The sequence below is a fragment of the Grammomys surdaster genome, unplaced genomic scaffold (genome assembly GCF_004785775.1).
Source record: "Grammomys surdaster isolate TR1022 unplaced genomic scaffold, NIH_TR_1.0 554, whole genome shotgun sequence".
Lineage (NCBI taxonomy): Eukaryota > Metazoa > Chordata > Mammalia > Rodentia > Muridae > Grammomys > Grammomys surdaster.
Window position 1 is genome coordinate 112,663 of NW_021604973.1, and position 19,644 is coordinate 132,306.

The 19,644-nt window shown below is 44.2% G+C and overlaps 1 protein-coding gene across 1 annotated transcript; it reads left to right on the forward strand.

Annotated features, from left to right (window-relative positions):
• Positions 1–9,839: 9,839 nt before the first annotated feature.
• Fcrla (Fc receptor like A) lies at positions 9,840–18,484 on the forward strand. Its single transcript, XM_028781830.1, has 6 exons — positions 9,840–9,954; positions 14,369–14,383; positions 14,650–14,832; positions 15,253–15,519; positions 15,939–16,223; positions 18,083–18,484. The coding sequence occupies exons 1-6, from the start codon at positions 9,876–9,878 to the stop codon at positions 18,325–18,327; spliced, it is 1,074 nt and encodes a 357-aa protein (XP_028637663.1). The 5' UTR covers positions 9,840–9,875; the 3' UTR covers positions 18,328–18,484.
• Positions 18,485–19,644: the final 1,160 nt, after the last annotated feature.

Consider the following 19,644-nt stretch of genomic DNA (forward strand, 5'->3'; position numbering starts at 1 on the left):
TTTTTTTTTTTTTTTTTTTTTTTTTTATTGGATGATTTATTTACATTTCCTATGTTGTCCCCTTACCCCATCCCCCACCACCCCCTCGGAACCCCCAATCCCCTCGCCCCTCCTCCTTCTTCTCTGTGGATGTAACCTCTATCTACCCCCCACACTCCCACCTCCCCACCCTCAAAATTCCCACCCCCTGGGGCATCCAGCCTTCATGAGGTCAAGGTTCTCTTCTTCCACCTATGCCCAGCAGGGCCCTCCACTTTTACATATTCAGCTGAAGCCCTGGATCCCCCCCTAAGTGCTCCCAGGCTGGTGGTTTAGACCCTGGGAGCTGTGGTTGGTTGGTATTGTTGCTCTCCTCATGGTGCCATAAATCCTTTCAGCTCCTTCAGTCTTCACTCTAACTCCTCTATTGAGAACCCCATGATCAGTTCAATGGCTAGTTGTGAGCATCTGCCTCTGAATATGTCTGACTCTTGAAGGCCTCTGAGGAGATATCCATATCAGGCTCTTATCAGCATGCACTTCCTGTCTTCCACGTCAGCATCTACCTTTGGTGATTGCACATGGGATAGATACTCAGGTGGAGTGGTCTTGAGACGGCCCCTCCTTCAGTTTCTGTCCCTCACTTTGTCTCCATATTTGCTCCCTTGAGTATTTTGTTGCTCCTTCTAAGAAGGACCGAATCACCCTCACTTGGTCTTCCTTCTTTATGGGCTTCATATGGCCTGTGAGATTCATTACACATTTGAATCTGAGTTCATTGTTGGTCATTGTATGTTAATAAATCTTTGATAGTTGCTATTGATTTCTCAACCTTCACATTTCAGTTATATGACCCAAAGTTTAAGAAGCTAGGACTTAGTATTAACTGTGAAGTTTAAAGTTTTGTTAAGTTTTAAAATCATTGTTTTTAAAACTATGCCTAAGAGATCTATAAAGCGAAAATGCCTCTAAACTCTAAGCCCCACTTGCTCAAGGACAGAAAACTCTCTGGAATGCTTGGGGCTGTTGTTCATGAAAGATAACAAGCCACATGTTTTCACTTCTGTAAACAAGGCTGGCTGCCCCAGTGCACAGGATGTGCTTGATCACACATAGGCATGAAGCTCTTCATGATGAGTGCTTAGCACCATTGGCTAAAGGTGGGAAGTACATAGCCCTGAGGGTTTTACCTTTATAAGCAACAAACTAACAAAATTCGAGACCTTCTTTGGTGATTCCTGATATGAATCTGACCAGTGTCCATTGTCCTGGCCTCCTTCAATTTTAGCTCAAAAATTGTAGTAGTGGGCTTATTCTTGCCTATTGGGATTAACATAACACACCAAAATAGATAGCATATCTTCTCTTTTTCTTTTTTGCTTTTTCGAGACAGGGTTTCTCTGTGTAGCCCTGACTGTCCCGGAACTCACTCTGTAGACCAGGATAGCGTCAAGCTCAGAAATCCAACAGCCTCTGCCTCCCAAGTGCTGGGATTGAAGGCATGTGCCACCACTGCCCAGCATATCTTCTTTTAAATGCCTTCATTCCTTTATTTATTGCCAGCAGTCAGGTTTAAGGACTTCATGATAATGTCTCCCAGGGGGATTTTATTTTATTTTTGGCACAGGCACACACACACACACTCACTCACAAATAATACCCAGCTAGCAGCACTATGAGATTCCATACTTCTAGTAATTAGAGGCTAAAGACTTGGCTATCTTTAGGGACTGGGAACTACTCCCTAGACTATAAGGAATAGTTAAGAAGTCTAGGAGAATTCTGGGGCATCTTTGTACATGCTTTTTAAATGTACTTTCTGAAAAGCTGACTGTAAAAGAGAAGATGTAAGCACAGAGAGAATCATGTTGGTCCATTCTGACTTTTCTACCTTGCAGTCCTAAACTAGTTCTGCTCATGCTTTCTTTTCCTTTTTGCTTCCTCCCTTCCTCCTCTCCCATCTCCTTCCCCTCTTACTTCCTTGCTTCCTTTTCTTTCTTCTTCAAAGAAGACAAGCACAAACAAGCCAAGATATGAGTAACTTTGTTCATTGGATACATTTTAAAATCTTAGAAGGAGAAGAACATTACTGTAGGTTCTAGAGTTCTTCAGTAAGCCATAAAAGTGCTGGCCAAGCCAGTTAAATGGTAGCAGAATAATGTTATTTAAAATACTCTGTGGGTTAGAAAATTGGCCCAGCTGATGAAAGCACGAGTCTTAAGCCTGATTTCCTCGTCCCATCCCCTGAGACACCTATGGTGAAAAAAGAGAATGAACTCCCACAAGTTGTCATTTGACCTCCAATTTATACGTTTATGTGTGTACACACGCTCAAACATGTTAGTGTATGTACACACATGCTTACAGAACGTGTTTATTCACTTCAGTAAATTTGACATCTGGAAAACTTCTGTGACAGCTGTCTATAAACTGTTCAAGCTCATTTATAAAATGTACAAATGGAAGTATTAACCTCAAAGTGTTGAGACCAATGGATCTAAAGAAAAGGGGAGGTTTAAACCATGGACCAGTACAGATGGTGGGGGGGAAAGTCGACAGCAGTTGAACAGTATCAACTGGACCAGAACCCAGAACTACAAACTTTTGAGACGGAGTCTCCTAAAGCCAGACTGGCTAACTTTTCTATGTAGCTAAGGATTACCCTGAATTCGTGATCCTTCTGTTTCCACGTTCACATGCTGAAAGTACATACTTACACCACTATGCCCAGCTTTAGGTGGTACTGGGGCTTGTTCCCAGGGTTACATGAATGACAGACAAACATTCGACCAGTCTAAAAGCACTTAAAATTTTAAAAAATTATATTTTATATTATTTTATTTAAATTATTTTACCTGGAGAGATTATATATGTGTGTGTGTGTGTGTGTGTGTGTGTGTTTGCTATGGCATAAGTGTGGAGATCTCTCTCTCTCTCTCTCCTCTCTCTCCATATATATATATATATCTCCACAATTTGTGTGGCTGGTACCTGAGGAAGCCAGCTGTGAGGCACTGTGTGAGTGCTGAGAATCAAACCTGGGTCCTTTGTAAGAAAAAGTACTCTAAACATTGAACCATCTCTCCAGGCCATTAAACTTCCTTTAAAATTTATTTAATGTGTGTGTGTGTGTGCATGCGTGCAAGTTTGCTATGGCATAAGTGTGGAGATCAGAGCACAGCTCTCTGGAGTTGGCTTTCTCCTGCCATTTGTGGGATCCAGGTCTTGAACTCAGGTCATCAGGCCTGCATGCAAGTGCCTGTACCTGCTCATCCACCTTGCTAGTCTGATTTTTTTTTTAAATAACAAAAATTTGGGGAACAAAGACTGTTGAGATAACCTTTTTTACATTGTGTGAAAGTGCATCTCTATATTTTCAATTGTTAATTCTGTACCAACAGAGAGCTAAATGCTGGCAGGATTTTGGTATTGTCTATTTTATGACCCAACATTGGCTTTTCTATTTTGTAAATATGTCCTTCCACACCTGGCTAAAGGCAATCTAGAATATCATCAGAGGTTGTCTCAGTACCAATTGGTTATAATAAAGATCTGCTGGCCAAGAGCTTAAACAGGACATGGAGAGCAGAACTTCTGGTCAGAGATGAGGAAGAGTAAGAGGGCGGACTCTTCTTAGGAACTGGCACCATCTCAGCAGATCAGGATGCTGCAGGAGCTCTGCCTCTTTTCTTTTGCCAGCACCAACTCTAGCTTTTTGCTGTTTTCTGGAGGTCCTTCTCTTCACATAAAGGTCATGTCTTGCAAGCCAGTGTTTAGGCTCATTCTTCCCTGCATAATCCAAAGAGCCATAGCTCACACCAAAGCCGGTTGTCTTGCCACCACCAATCCGAATACAAAGATGACCTTTGGTGTGTTTTTGTAGATGTGGGCTAGCTTTTCCAGAACTTCTTTCTTTGGTACTGTTGCCTTCCCAGGGTAAAGGTCATCAATGATCATTTGTTTTCTCAGAAGCAGATGGTGACCGCAAATGCAGCCAAGTTGACAAGGAAGATTAACAACTGCATGTAGTTTTTAAGTATAAATCAAGTCCTCTGAAAGAGCAGCCAGTGCTCTGAACCACTGAGTCATTTCTCCAGCTCCCATGTTGAGCATGACATGGAAAGTTCTGGACAATGAAATACAGTTAGCAACAACAAATAAAAAGCATATTGATCAAAGAAGTATAATTGTCCTTATTTTAATATGACGTGGTCTTTGTAAAGGATTTTATTTATTTATTTTTTGTTTGTTTGTTTGTTTGTTTGTTTTGAGGTGAGAGAGGATTGCCCAGGGCCTTAGACTTGCTCAGCTTGCCTTCTTCCACTGAACCACACCCCAGCTTCATGCGTATAAATTAAAAAAAATAAAACAAATTATTGCCAGCTATTGTATTACATGAAGTTAATCCCAGCACCCAGGAAGCCAGGACAGGAGGACTTCTTTGAGCTGGAGGCCAGTCCAGTCTACATAGTTCCATATCAGCCAAGACTACAGTGATACCCTGTCTTAAAAAATAAACTCTAAACGAAACAGAACAAACAACTCCTAAACCAGTATAAGTGGTAAATTCCACAAGGTTACAAAGTCAGCATATGAGACTCACTTGTATTTCTACATATAGAAGTGAATAATTAGAAATATAATTGCTTTTGTATGGACAGGGTTACACTTTGTAGCCTAGTCTAGTCTTGAGCCCACACTTAAGCTCAGGATTGCAGGTGTGCCACCACATCCAGATAGAGCTTTTTTTGTTAATGCCAACTGTGAGAAACACTGATCCTCACTTCATAATAAGAGCTTAAAGTAGTGAAATCGAGGCAGTTTATTTTATGACCTTGCAAGACTGGGCACCTGCCTAACTGAGTGCAGAGGACACTTAAGCTCTAAATGTGTGAACCTTCCTCTTTTATTCAAAAGAGTAGGAAGCAGGGTCTTAGATGTCACTTAGGTCATGTCTTCTCTTCTGTCACATGTTTCCCTGCTCCCCAAACCCTGTGAGATTTCATCTCTATGTTTTACACTCTGTTTATTTTAAAGCTTGTCAGATATACGACCTCACAGGCAAGCCTAGATGTTGATAGTTCTCTCCTCTGCACTTGTCCTTTGGGTGGATGTGGGGCCCAGCAGTTTAGCAGAGGGTGAGTGGGGAAGAACAGGTAGGCTTGCAGCATTGCCAGGGGTCTGCTGCTTTTGTTCATTTGTACGTGGACCTGAGTTGGCTCGAGGCAGTGTTGAAAATGAGGCATAAGATTTTATTTCAAAAAGAAAAAAAAATACAGACATTTATCTAAATGTCATGAATAGATCTAAAGAACCATATTAATGCATTTGTGTCTTTTCACAATAAATTTACAAAGTGTGGTGGGTTTGTTGGCAACAATTTGCCAAGTAGTTCCTCTTTCCTTGACAGCTGCCTACACAGATGCAAGTTCTTATATTCTAATCTTAATTACTAATAGTAACACTCAGATCACATATCACACTGTGAATCTATAATCTATAATCTATCTATCTATCTATCTATCTATCTATCCCATCCATCCATCCATCCATCCATCCATCCATCTACCTATCCACATATAATCTACATATACATATAATGTATGTCTATCTATCATCTGTCTTTATCATCTATATCATCTATCTATATCTATCAATTGTCTCTCTGTTACAGATGGCTGAAAGAGTCAAAAGGCTACTGAAGAGTTAAAATTTAAAAGCAAATCTGAGAGTCTGAAGGTTGGAAATGGATACATATGTAAAGTCTCTTTAGAAATAAGGCTGCGGCTCTGCTGGGAACATTGTGCCTATCACTGCTGCAAAGTCAGGATGCAGGGTCAGAGCTGAACATCAGAAACAAGGTGTGGCACCATCGAAGTTATAGAAGCAAAGAGCAGGAGCTGGTCCGGATGAGGGGACAGACAAACAGAACGATGGCAGACCTAGTTGGATGGGTTACAATCCAGGTAGGCTGTGCCAACAGCAGGATTGTGCTGAGCTGAAGCTCCAGGGACAGTCAGGAGATCTCTGGCTGTCAGTACTTTGACACATGTCCTAGATAGTCACATGAAAGGTTGGTGGGGCCACTGCCATTGTGGCACTAGGTGTCTTCCCTGTTATGGACCTCATGAAGGAGTGGTAATAATCTTTCCTCGGTTTGATGTGTCTATCAAGTTCTCGGGCCTTTATATGATTTTTTTATTACCCGTGTTCCTATAGCTCCAATTTATTTTGATAAATGTATAGGGTGGCGGCGGCACCTTTCACACTTTTAAGGCTTATCCGTCTGTGCCTTGTGGGTGGTGCTAGAATGGTGGTATTGTTTATATGCCCCTCAAGGTAAAGACTCACCCTACTTCTATACCTGCTTATAAAATAGGGATTCTCAAAATAAGGCTTAGCCCATGAAAGCACTGTTTTGCACCACATGGAGTAATACAAGGTCTTAACAAATATTCCTTAATAATCGGAGTTTTCTGATACTGCTAGTGGAACTGTACAATCATCAGTCCCACTATGATGGATAACGTGCCAACATGACTGGGCTAGGGGATGCGCAGAGAGCTGGTAAGACATTAGTTCAGGCTGTGTTTGTGAGGGCATCATGGAAAGAATTAATGTTTGAGCCAGTAGTTTGAGGAAAGAGGATCTACCCTCATCCACTGTAGATGGCCCACACCCATTCCATTCAGAATCTGAAGAGAACCAGAGGCAGAGGAAGGGGAACCTGATTTCTCTTTTTGAGCTGGGACATCCACTATCAACACTCTTGCTTCTCACTTCTTCAGATTTAGCTTGAGAAACCACAGACTTCTCTGATAGCCAGGCTTTTGGACTTGAAGTATACGGCAAGCTTTCCCGGTTCTCCTGTGTGTGGAAAGCAGGTGGGACTTGCTTGTCTGCATAAGCACATGGGCTAGAATCTAGAATAAGTTCCTCATATGTTTATATTAGTTTTAGTTTTATGGAGCGCTCTGACTAATGCAATCTGGAAAGATAGGTAGCATTTTTCTTAAGTTTAAAAACATATCCAGATGTAGTGGCTCATGCCTGTAGAGCACTCAAGAGGCTGAGGCAGGAGAATGGTTGAGAATTCAAAGTCAGTCTGGGATAGATCTGAGTCCTAGATCAGTGTTATGTTAAGTTAAGTTAAGTGTTATGTACAGTTAAGTGTTATGAAATATAATGAGGTGAGAGGTACCTGGTGGGCCAATAACAAGGTTTGCCCCTGAGTAACTATAGCATGTGATAGATCTGGTATAAAGGGGGCTTACTGGGGAATGGAGAGGAGTGGGGACCTAGAGAAGAAGTATAGCCAGACAGACTGGAAGATGGAAAGAGGGAGAGAGAATGAACACTGGGCTGGCAGATAGTTCTTTCATATGCAGTCCACATCTGGGGTATCCAGTGGCAGCCAATGGTCCCTGAGATGCTAGGTCCCTGAGAGGAGCCTAGTAGAATCTCCTGTAAGCTAACAAAAAGATCCTGTGTCAAACTGTTAAAGAAAAGGGGAGAGGGGGCTGAAGAGATGGCTCAGCAGTTAAGAGCACAGGCTACTGTTCCAGAGGATATGGATTCAATTCCCAGCACCCATATATGGTGGCTCACAACCATCTGTAGATTCAGTTTCAGGGGACCTGATGCCCTCTTTCTGACACAGCCAGACATGCAGTGAAAACACCGTATACATAAAAGATTAAAACCCAGCACTTGGGAGGCAGAAGCAGACTGGTTTCTGTGAATTTTGGGCCAGCCTGTTCTACACAGTGAATTCCACGACAGCCATGGGTATGTAAAGAGATACAAAAAAAAATGTATAAACTAAAAAAACAAAACCCTACAAAAAGGTAAATATATACATACCTTGTTAAAGTAGGTATATTGGCCTACTAGTGACAACCTAAGCACAGCTGAGAAAGGCCTCAAAGAACTAATTGGCCTTGGGACGAATGAGGGCTGGATTTGTCCCACGTCTTTGTGAGTAGTTTGAGGTAATCTGGACAGCATATCTAACTCAAAGCGAGAGCAGGCTATACGGGCTGCCAAGGAAGCAAAAAAGGCTAAGCAGGCATCAAAGAAGACAGCAATGGCTGCTGCCAAGGCCCCCACAGAGGCAGCACCTAAACAAAAGATTGCGAAGCCTGTGAAGGCCTCTGCTCCCAGAGTTGGTGGGAAGCACTAATTTGGTAGATCAGAGTTTGAAATAAAGATCTGTCTTTAACTCTAAAAATAAAAAAATAAAAAATAAACTGTATTTGTTTTCTCAGCACTTAGCCATCCTAATGTTGCTCCTTTGAGTCTTTGGTGTGGGGATTTCACACTTACTCAGAAGAGTTCATCAGTCAAGCCTCAGCTGTGTGAATTCTCCACACGGCCAAGTGGATAATTTAGAGAGAAGAACAAGATCTCCAGATAACACCTTCAGAGGCCTTCCTCCTTTCTGCGCTGAAGTTGGGTTCTGTGAAGGCTGGTGCAGAGGACGTGGAGAGCATTTATCAAGGGGTTGTAAGAGCAGGGGAAAGTTTTTCAAAAGCCTTATTGCCCTATCTAGTGAGAAGGTCTGTTATGCAGTTTTAGGGGTGAAAGTCTATCTAAACACAATTCGTTTATGTAACTTGTCTTGGGGCTGGCTCCTTGTTCTTCCTCTTCTGATGCTGTTGGGTCGTTCTACCACATCTGCTGCAAGACTTACTGCCTCACTGCCTCCCCCCACACCCATATTCAACCAGCTCTGGACTCCCTGGGGCCATCTGCACAAAAACACACACTTCTTACATAATGGAAAAGTTATTTTAACTGCTTATGCTAAGTGGAGAAAACCATACTCTCCCATGACTACGTGGCTGACCTGCATGCCCTGATCTGTTTTGTCATAAGTGACTGGCCATGCAGCCCCACCTCCTCTCTACCTGTGAGACCCACATTAAGGATGGCACGCCACCCTATGTGGGACCTGGGTGAGAGTGGTGTGACAAGGGAGAGAAGAAGGGTGGGGTCTCTGGGCAAAGAGGCACAGGGGCTGCAACTGAGCAAACAGTTGGAGATGGGGGTAGTGGTTCCCATAGGTTCACACGGGGATGAGAAAGATGACGCAGCCTCCACATTACCCATGTTCCCCAGTCTCTTCCAGTTGTCCAAAGACTGAATACTTCCTGTTTCCAAGTCCTCAGAGTCAGTGCTTTGAGCTTTGGCAGGAACCTGATGTTTGGACTTCTTGCTGGGGTCTCTGGGAATGGATTTTCTTTTTCTTTTTGCTCTTTCCCACTGTTCTAACTCTGCCTTGTATGCAGCGTTCCATCAAGACTGAAGAGCCTGTGTCGTGCTGCAGAAACAAAACTAAGACACAAGTCAGGAGAAACTTGGGTACAAGTTTGAGTGGACTTTACATGGGCAGAGCCAGTAGAGACTAATATGACAGCTGCCCTTATCAATCTGTCCTCCTCTCTCTCCTGGTGTATTTTAATTACTGGACACAGGTAAAGCTTGGAACAGGAGGAGCAGGACACTTCCACACTACACTATTCACACCCTAGTGATTTTCTTCCATTCATTTCTTGCCTCCTGCCTCCAGTGAACTGGATTGTTGTCGGGTTGACTTCTCCCAGCTGTAGTCTGAAGACCAATTGAACACCAATCATGACACATTTTGAAAAGTCCCTGAGCTCAACAAGAAAAAAAGAATTAACAATTGAAAGCCCTGGCATTCCATCTGCAACCTGAAGGATGAAGGATGTAGCAGAAGCAACCTGAACCTGATGACAAGAGCCAATCAGAGACTCGGCCACAGGTGTGTGGAGGCAAGACAGTTAGATTTATTTCCTCTTTTCTAATTTGAGAGGTTTCATGTTGAAGAAAATCAGTATGTTGGGGTTACAGGAGGTCTAAACACAGTCACCATGAAGCTGAGCTGGATGCTCATAGAGTGGGCTCTTTATGTCTGTCCGGCTGTGCTCCTGGCAACCCAGATGTTACTGGGTAAGTAAAATGTTTGAATGCTGGTGTGGAAATGAAATATGCCTAATCTTCAGAAAAACCTCAAAGGTAGGACATACGGACTGACTTTGACTTTGCAAAGAATTACTGTTCAGGTGGGACAGGGCAGATAGAAGGTAAGTCTGCTGTGAGGGACTGAATGGATCTTTCTAAATATAAAAATTCAGATAGTTTCCATCCTAAAAGTCCCTTCTGACTGTGAAGCCTTTGCCAACTGCAACCTTAGCTCTTACTTTTCAAATACAGCTTTCTTGGAAGAGCAGTGGAGGCTGCTGGCTCTGCCTCCCGTCCCGGCTCACCCTTCAGTGCTTGCAGCGTGGCCTCCACTGGAGTCTGGTTTACATAGGGTACGGTGACCTCTGAACTAACCAGGTCACTCTACACTTTTCAGTTCTTATCATGATGGATCTCTTTGTCTTGTCTAGCCCTATTGGCTGCTTGTTCTCTCTTGCAGCCTCTGTTTTCCTGACTGTCGTTTACTCTGTTTACTGCTTGGATGTCTTTTGATTCTTCAGTAGCTTTTCTTTGCCTTCTGTAAATTCTAGTGTCCTCTATAGTTAAACCTATCCCCTTTCTCTCTCTCTCTCTCTCTCTCTCTCTCCCTCCCTCCCTCTCACCCTCCCTTCCTCCACAGTTTCCTAATGAGATTGTATGCATGTATGTGTATGTTTTGTCTGCAACACTTGTATTTTAGAGCTTTGGGCATATCTCGAAGCTCTAACTATGCTTTTGACCTTCACATTTGAATATTAACCTTTACACAGACATTTTGACCTGTGTGTGTCACTGGTACCAACACAACATGGCCAGAGATGAGTTCACACATCCTCTCCTCTGGATAGTCACTTCTTTTAATTTACCTTTTATCCGATCTCGGTTCATTGTACTAGCCCTTGGCTGGAAACCCGAGAGGCGTTCTGAACTCTTCCTTTGACATTCTCTGAATCATCAACGTTGGCAAATGTCACCTCCTAACTTGTTTCTTCAACCAGTTCCTTACCCGAACCACCACAAACACTTTCTTAGGACAAGCCTTCATCACATGGGACTGAGCTGTAAAGTGGCGTCCTTACCGACCCTGTCTCAGCCTCACCTCGCAGAATGAATTCTTTCTACATCTAGAGTGACTTCTAAAACTCAAGCTCTTATCATGGCACATGAAACCCCAAACCTGGTACCCACTAAACCTCCTCAGCCTCTTTGGCACCCCCAAAGCTTTCCGATTCCCACTCTAACAAACTCAACCAGCCCACATTTCCATCCACAGCTCAGATTCTTTTTTTTTTTTTTGGTTTTTCGAGACAGGGTTTCTCTGTGTATCTCTGGCTGTCCTGGAACTCACTCTGTAGACCAGGCTGACCTCGAACTCAGAAATCTGCCTGCCTCTGCCTCCCAAGAACTGGGATTAAAGGCGTGTGCCACCACCGCCCGGCCACAGCTCAGATCCTTATCTGCCTCTGAGGCTTGCTTATATTGTTAGCTTCATCTGAAAGGAGCTCTGCCGTGATTCCCCAGCCCCTCCCCCTTTATAAACATCTAAGTATCCTTAAAGACTCCATCTTGATAGCATCTTACAAAAGAAGCCCTGTTGGATCCGCAGTGACTCCTCTGATACTTTGTTAGTATTGCTTCTATCCAAACACTACAGTTATCCTTTCATACGCATGGTCTTCCACTAAACCAATAGCTATTTGTGGGAGGCCCAGGGGTTTTGGTTTTGTAGCAAGAACTGTGGTCTCGTATCACATGTTCTGACTTCAAGCCCCTCTCTCAGTTACTACTTCTGTATCACTTTGAAAAATTCCCTTTCTGTTGAGCATAGGAGCATGTACCTGTAATCTCAGGGCTAAGAAGCCTGAGGCAGGAGGATTGCCTCAAGTTCAAAGTCAGCTCAAGTCACATTGTAAGTACCGGACCATCCAGGGATGCACTACAAAATCCTGTTTTTTGTTTTAGATCACTTTTAATATATCTGAATTTACCTTTCTCTGTTGTAAAAACTAGAATAATACCTTCCATAGAACCATATAAGGTTTATTAAGTAGAAATGCTAGCTAGGCCAACAAGGCTTTAACTTTAACTAACTAACTAACTAACTAACTAAGTAAGTAAGTAACTAACTAACTAACTTTATATGTGTCTGTTTTGGCTGAGGGAATGTCTGTGCACCACATGCATGCCTGATGCCTTTAGAGGTCAGAAGAGAGTATCAGATCCCCTGCAACTAAAGTTCTAGATGGTTGGGAGCCACCATGCGGATGTTTCTGCAAGACCAAGAAGTATTTTGAACAGCTGACCTTGCTCTCCAGCCCCGATGCTTTATTATTTTTTAAGAAACAAAACAAAAGGACACTGAGCACAATCGTCTGATGGTGAAGGAACTGAAAAGAGGTAGAGATAAGAGGGCAGAGCTAAAGAAAACACCGGTATCAAGAAGTGCGAACCAGGAAGTAGACTTGATAGGGAAGTTAAAAAGTCCAAGAGTCAGGGGCACAGGGAGTGGATGAGACAAAGGTGCCCGGGGTGGGGGAGAGTGGAGTGGACAAGTAAACACGTATGGATATGGGGAGAGGTGTTAGCAGGACAAGGAGCAGCCGGCACTGGGAGAAATGAGCTTACCTATCCTGGGTCAGTCGTGGACCTAAGAGAGAGGGTAGAGAAGAGCTGTTCCGTGGTTACTAGTGCAGCCTGACAGTAAAGGGTCACCGGGAGGGGGGGATGTAGAAAGAGCTTTGCCATTGCTAGAGGGAAGTTCAAGGTCAAAGGGCATCAAAGCAAGGGATAATCGAAAAGTGAAGGATTGACTGGCCCGTGGTCGCGCATGCCTTTAATGCTCGCTTTCAGAAGACAGAGGCAGGCATATCTTATAGTTCGAGGACAGCTTGCTCTACACAGCAAGTTCCAGGACAGCCAGAGCTACACAGAGAAACGCTATTTCTAAAAACCAAGAAAAAGAACGACATTTGAAAGGGGAAACAAGGGTGAAGAGAGGCATGGCTACCTCTTTTCTAGACAACATATTTTTTTTGATTGATTATTTTATATATTTACATTTCAAATGTTGTCCTCCTTCCCAGTCTCCCCTCTGCAAACCCCATCCCCTCCCCCCTCCCTTTTGCCTCTAAGAGGGGGCTTGGGCCGTCCCCCCCCACCCCTGTCATCCCTCTTCACTAGGGCAACAGGCCTCCACAGAGCCAAGCACCTCCCCTCCCAAAGATGCCAGATAAGGCAGTCCTCTGCTACATATTAGGAGCCATGGACCCACCCATGTGTACTCTTAGGCTGGTGGTTTAGTCCCTGGGAGCTCTGAGGGGGCCCTGTTAGTTGATATTGTTCTTCCTATGGGGTTGCAATCCCCTTCAGCTCCTTCAGTCCTTCCCCTAGCTCTTCCATTGGGGACCCCAGGCTCAGTCCAATGGTTAGATAACATATTCTGTCCTAAAGAGCCAAGTAGTTTTGGGAAAATGAGAGTCAGGGCAGGATGTCGGCCAGGAGGCTCAGAAGACGGAAATAGATTCTGTTTGTGCTGTGAGGTAAAACAAGCTGTGCTTTTGAACTTACACCTGACATTCTTGCTCCATTCACGATTCTTACGGGAATGTTGTTGCTAGCAATCAAACCCAGGGCCTCTTGCAGGCTAAGCAAATGCTCTACACCCTTGGGCTTGCCTGCCTGCCTGATTTCCTTTTTAAATGTACTTAGGTACATGTGTTGGGTCCATGTTTGTATGTGTGTGGGTGTACATGCACATGTGTACACATGTGGGTCAGAGAACAACATCAAGTGTCCCATTCCTTAGATCTTACTTACCTTTTTACTGTACTTTATTGAGACAAAGTCTTCCATTGGTCTGGGCCTCACTATGTAGCCTAGGATAGCTGGCTGGCTAGCCAGCAACCCCTGGGGATCTTGCCTGTCTTTGCCTGCAATGTGCTGGAGTTACAGGGCTATGTTCGCTCTACCTATGTGTAACCTAAGCAGTTTTCCAACTCTCAATCTCCCAGCCAACACCCAAGTCTTACTTTAAACTCGCTTAAATTTGATTTTTTAGAACTGCTTCTTTAAAATTTATAGGATGGACAATGTTGCGTTGTAGCTTACACCTATGGCCAAGGCAGGAGGATTGTTGCAAGCTCAAGGTCAACCTGGGCTACATAGTGAGTTCCAGGCTGACCTGGACTACAGAGTGTGACCGTGCTCATAAAACATTGTTAGCAATAAAAATTATCAAATGATGGTGAACACACGTATCTGAAAGGCTTGTGAAGATTAAACAGTGCACGAATGTGCCAGCAGTGTGTGACACGCCGTGGATGCTAGAATCTGATGTTCATCTTTTCCTCCTCCTGCTGTCGGGTCATGGCTGTCACTGTCCTCTGGTTTCCTGAACCAACAGCTGGATGTCATGTTGGTGAGTTTACTGTTCCTTCATCTCCCCCTCCCTTTTCCCTAAACCATAGTCTTTTCACTGGGAGGCCTGAATGCCAGTGAGCCGAGGTCAAAGCCATCCTCCTGAAGACCCGTAGGAGTCTCTTAGAGAGGTTTGGTGTCTTCCTCCTCTCTCCTGAGACGATACTCCCCAGGGCAGAAGAGGAGCCCGTGTGGAGGGCCAGTCTTATCCCCTTCTCCTAAGTTGCAGTATCATCTTCTGATTCTCCCTGGGCCATCCCTCCTCAGCTGCCAGTTTGGAGACTCTGAAGTGTGAAGGGCCCATCAGCACTGAGCACAGCAGCTGCCAAGCTGCTGCCGAGGAGGATGAGGGTGATGAAGATGACGAGGACATGACCCACTCCAGTGAAGCTGGCTTCCAGTTCAAGGGCTACGCATTCAGTAAACCTTTCCATCTCATTGTTTCCTATGGTGAGGTCCCATTGTCTCAAGCCACTACCGATAGTCCACTCAGGGAGCTCGCATAGGCAGAAGTACTTAGTCCCTGTCCTCAGCTCTGAGGAGACAAAATGCCCTAGAGTTGTTCTCTCAACACTGGGTCAATCACGAAAGCACAAGGCGGAGTGAGGAAATGTGGTGGGTAATCCCTATCACTAACTTCAATCTCTAAGTAAAATTATTCCCCGGTTACCAGTATACTTTGGGACTAGAGGTCAGGAGTAGAGAGGGAAAGCAGAGAACATTGTCACATGAGTTCTAAGGGGCAGAGAGCAGTGAGGTGGTCTACCAAGAGTTGAAAGTGACCGGGGATGTTTAGGGGATCTGCTATGAGCGTTGCTTGGGGCCTCCTAAGGGATATGGATGATACTGAGCTCTTACTCTGGGCCACAGACTGGCTGATCCTCCAAGGTCCAGCTACATCGATATTTGAAGGAGACACACTGGTTCTACACTGCCGTGCCTGGCAAGACTGGCCACTCACTCAGGTCATCTTCTACCGAGAGGGCTCAGCCCTGGGTCCTCCCGGACCTAAAAGAGAATTCTCTATCACTGCCGTGCAGAAGTCAGACAGTGGACACTACCACTGTAGTGGCATCTTCAGGAGCCCTGGTCCTGGGAGCCGAGAGATCGCATCCCCTGTGGCTATCACCGTCCAAGGTGAGAGTCTGAGGGAGTGTTGCTGTGGTAGATTTGGGTAAGAAGGAATAGAGAGCCCAGAAGCATTCAGATCTATGCTTTCTGAGGTTCACAGATCCAGAGCCTGGATTGATGTCAGATGTGCTTATCTGTGGATCTTTTCTAGCCCCTGCCTAGAAGGGAAAGAAACAGGAAGAGAAGGGAGGAGGGAGGGAAGGAGGAGGAAGAGGGGGAAGAAATAAGAAGGAAAGAAGAAGGGAAAGAAGGGAGGAGGAGGAGGAAGAGGAGGAAGAGGAGGAAGAAGTTGAAAAGTTCAAATGGGACCTTCCTAAAAAGAACCCATACCTAATGGAACCAGAGGAAACTATGGGCGAGGGACGTTACGGGTCTGGTGAGTACAGAATGGTTGACCTCTTCTTCACTGCTTGTCTTTTTCCTAGAGTTGTTTGCAGCCCCAGTTCTCAAAGCCTTACCTTCTAGTGAGCCTCAAGAGGGAGGCTCAGTGACCCTGAGCTGTCAGACAAATCTGTCCTTGCAGAGGTCAGCCTCCCGCCTCCTCTTCTCCTTCTACAAGGATGGAAGGTCACTGAGTATCAGAGGAGTCTCTTCAGAACTCCAGATTCCCAAAGCCTCAGAAGAACACTCTGGCTCCTACTGGTGCGAGGCAGCAACTGAGGACAGGCAAATTTCGAAGCAGAGCCCAGAGCTGGAGATCTGGGTAGAGGGTGAGTTAATGTGTATGTGTGTCTGTGGGTGTGTGTATGACACAAGACTGGGTTTATCAACCAAAATCTGGAGGAAGGAAGTGAATAGTGGATGCAGAAGAGACAGGGCAATAATTCAAAGTCCTTGAAGGTGGCAGAGAGTTCAGAAAGAGAATGTCTTCCTTGGACTGTGGAATCTACCAAACCAAGATCTAAGCTGGCCCCTCTTGTATCTTCCTATAGAATACAGGATTCCTATGTGATCTGAACATTTATGCAAGCATCATACCTAGAATGCAGATAATATGTAGAAAGGGCCAGTCAGGATTGCACAGTGAGACCTCATCTCAAACAAGCAAGCAGCCTCTAGAAAGAGTAAAATGTATGTCAAATTCTAGAAGTTACCATTAGGAAAGCCGTGTTTGACTTGACACGCACCTAGGAGTCACCTAGGCTGATGAGAAAGCTTGAAGACATGTCGTATGAAAGTAGTGGGGGAGAATCGTGATAATCATCTCGAAGGAAGGATGCCACAGTGACCCATGCTGAGGGAGACTGAAGCAAAGATGAACAACTAACACATGTGCGCGTGCGTGTGCAAGCGTGCACACACACACACACAAGAAAAGGCTGACCACGGAGTGTACTTCCAGAAATTAAATTCTGCCTTGAAAGAGAACAAATTGTAGCGATGAGGCTTCCACACTAAAGCTTCTCAAGCAGAGACAGTCAAACCTCAGACTGAAGCTCGCATGAGGAAGGGCATAAGAGTTTTCACGTCCTAGCTGCCAGTGAGTATCACGGCCACTTTAAGAAAAGAAGAAAGATTGGTTCTGTAACCAAATACAGTGGATCCACATGTTGTCGAGTTCAATACCAAAACAAGCAGAGGCAAGTGTAATAGGGTTTCTATTGCTGTGAAGAGACACCATGATTATGGCAACTCTTATAAAGGCAAATCATTTTATTGGGGCTAGCTTACAGTTCAGAGTTCGTTGTTGTCATGGCAGGAAACATGGCAGACATAACGGTGAGGAGGAGCCGAGCATTCTACATTTCCATCATCAGGCATCAGGCATCAGGAAGAGAACAGGCTTGAGCTTCTGAGCCCTCCAAGCCTGTCCCTACAGTGCCACATTTCCTCCAACAAGGCCACACCTCCTAGTAGTGCCATTCCCTATTGGCCTATGGGAGCTATTTTACTCAAACCACCACACAAAGGCTTACAAAAGTGAGGAAAAATTTGCTTTTAATGTCAGGCAAGAAGAGTACAGGTGTTATTTCCAAAGCAAGACTCTCCCTCTTCAAGTAAAGAAAGCATGGGAGGTTTATTCAGCTCCCATGGGAGATTTATACATTCACTCATGTAAAGGTTGGTTCATTCTTAAACATTCTCAGTTAAACAGTGCATTCTGAGCATGCTCAGTTTAAACTCCCGGGTTAAGAAAAGATAGTAGATATGTTTGGGGGTGTGCTTGAAACATTAAAGTGGTAGGCAGGAATACCTCTGGGTATACTGAGTTTGCATTCTAGAATTTTAGCTGAAATAAAGGAAGGAAGATTTTGAAGAAACATTCATACAGGTGCTTGCCCTGAAGTAGCCTGCCTCACTTAGTAGCTAACAGTGTGGGAACCAGAGTCAGGCATCATTTTATTTTTCAGTTTTTAAGATAAGATCTTACTTTGTGTCCTTGGCTGACCTATGGCTCACTATGTAGACCAGGCTGGGCTTGAACTTGCAATGTTCCTTCTGCCTTGGCCTCCTGAGCACTGGGATTACAGATGTGCACCACCATGACCAGACAGATTTGACTTGAATGTGCTTCCTGCCCGTAATTCAGGGCCCTTAAATTCTGCTTATTCTTCCATCTTGAATCCAGCTCTTCAGAAACCAACTGCTTCAGAAACTCCTCCTACAGAAGCTCCTGGTCCTCTGCCTTCATCACCTGGTCCTTCTTCTGAGCAGCCAAGATTCTTCTCCTCAGACCCTCACCTTCATCACCAGATAAACCTTCTTCTCAAACAAATGCAAGATGTAAGAGTCCTCCTTGGTCATGTGGTTATGGAGCTGAGGGACTTGTCTGTCTACCTGAAGCCTGGTGCCACAAAGGTTGCTGACAAATGAAAGCAAGCTGTTCATCTGTGATTTGTTCCAGCACCACAATAATTCCAGCTCTTTCTGTACCACACATATGCAGGCAGTATTGCAAGAGGGTTTGATACTTAGATAGAACAACAGAACTGTTTGAGTGTAAATAAATGCATACAGGGTTATACCCAGAGTTTGCCTATAATTATATTTTCTTCAAGCTTGACAAGGTCATTCTGTGTCCTAGACCAGGAATTTCTTTTAGTTGCCCAGAACAGAATTGAAAGAAAAGCAAAAGAAGTGGATTTTGTACTGCAGTATCAGCTGGGGGCAATTTCTCTTCCTTATATTCCCACAGGAAACATTAGCAATGTCTCCTAGACATTTGGGTTTACACAGGATGGGAAGGATGAGACTAGAATTCAATAAGTTAAGGCATTTATAAGCCAAGGAAGCTGATGACCATCCTATAATGCATAGGACAACCCTTTCCCCAATAAAAAAACTTCCTGTCCCAAATTTTATTAATGTTAAAGTTATGAAACGTGAGGCTAATAAAAGCTAGGTGTTGGGCTGGAGAGATGGCTCAGTGGTTAAGAGCACTGACTGCACTTCCAGAGGTCCTGAGTTCAAATCCCAGCAACCACATGGTGGCTCACAACCATCTGTAATGAGATCTGATGCCCTCTTCTGGTGTGTCTGAAGACAGCGACAGTGTATTCATGTATAATAAATAAATAAATCTTTAAAAAAAAAAGCTAGGTGTTAATTTGAGACTTCATCTCTTTTAATTACTCTCCCTCAACAATTATTAATTACATGCTAATGTTTAATTAATCATGTGGTTTAGATTTTTATAGGCCTTCTCCTCCATGTACCTATGCAGAAATTAATTTTTTATGTACATGTATGTGTATAAGTCCTGTGGAGGCCAGAAGATGACATCAGATCCCCTGGAGCTGGAGTTCAAGGCATTTCTAAGCTGCACAATATGGGTGCTGGGAATTGAACTCCTATTCTGTGGAAGAATAACAAGCACTCTTAGTCTCTGAGCTATCTTTCAGTGGCTCTACCGCTCATGTTGAATTTTTTTTAATTCTAATTTTTTTTAATTTTTTAATTTTTTTTTGAAACAGGGTTTCTCTGTATAGACCTGGCTCTCCTGAAACTCACTCTGTAGACCAGGCTGGCCTTGAACTCAGAAATCTGCCTGCCTCTGCCTTCCAAATGATGGAATTAAAGGCATGTGCTACCACAGCCCGGCTCATGTTGAAATATTAATCCCTAAGGTGACAGCATGAGCAAATGGAGCCTTTGGGAGGTGTTTAGGTAATGCGAACAGAGGTCTCAGAA

What these genes read in the sequence shown, in the direction of transcription:
- Fcrla (XM_028781830.1), top strand. Translation starts at nt 9,876, where the DNA reads ATGAAGCTGAGCTGGATGCTCATAGAGTGGGCTCTTTATGTCTGTCCG. An exon ending in TGTGGCTATCACCGTCCAAG is followed by an intron (nt 15,520 to 15,938) that starts GTGAGAGTCTGA and finishes TCTTTTTCCTAG; the next exon opens with AGTTGTTTGCAGCCCCAGTT. An exon ending in GCTGGAGATCTGGGTAGAGG is followed by an intron (nt 16,224 to 18,082) that starts GTGAGTTAATGT and finishes TCTTGAATCCAG; the next exon opens with CTCTTCAGAAACCAACTGCT.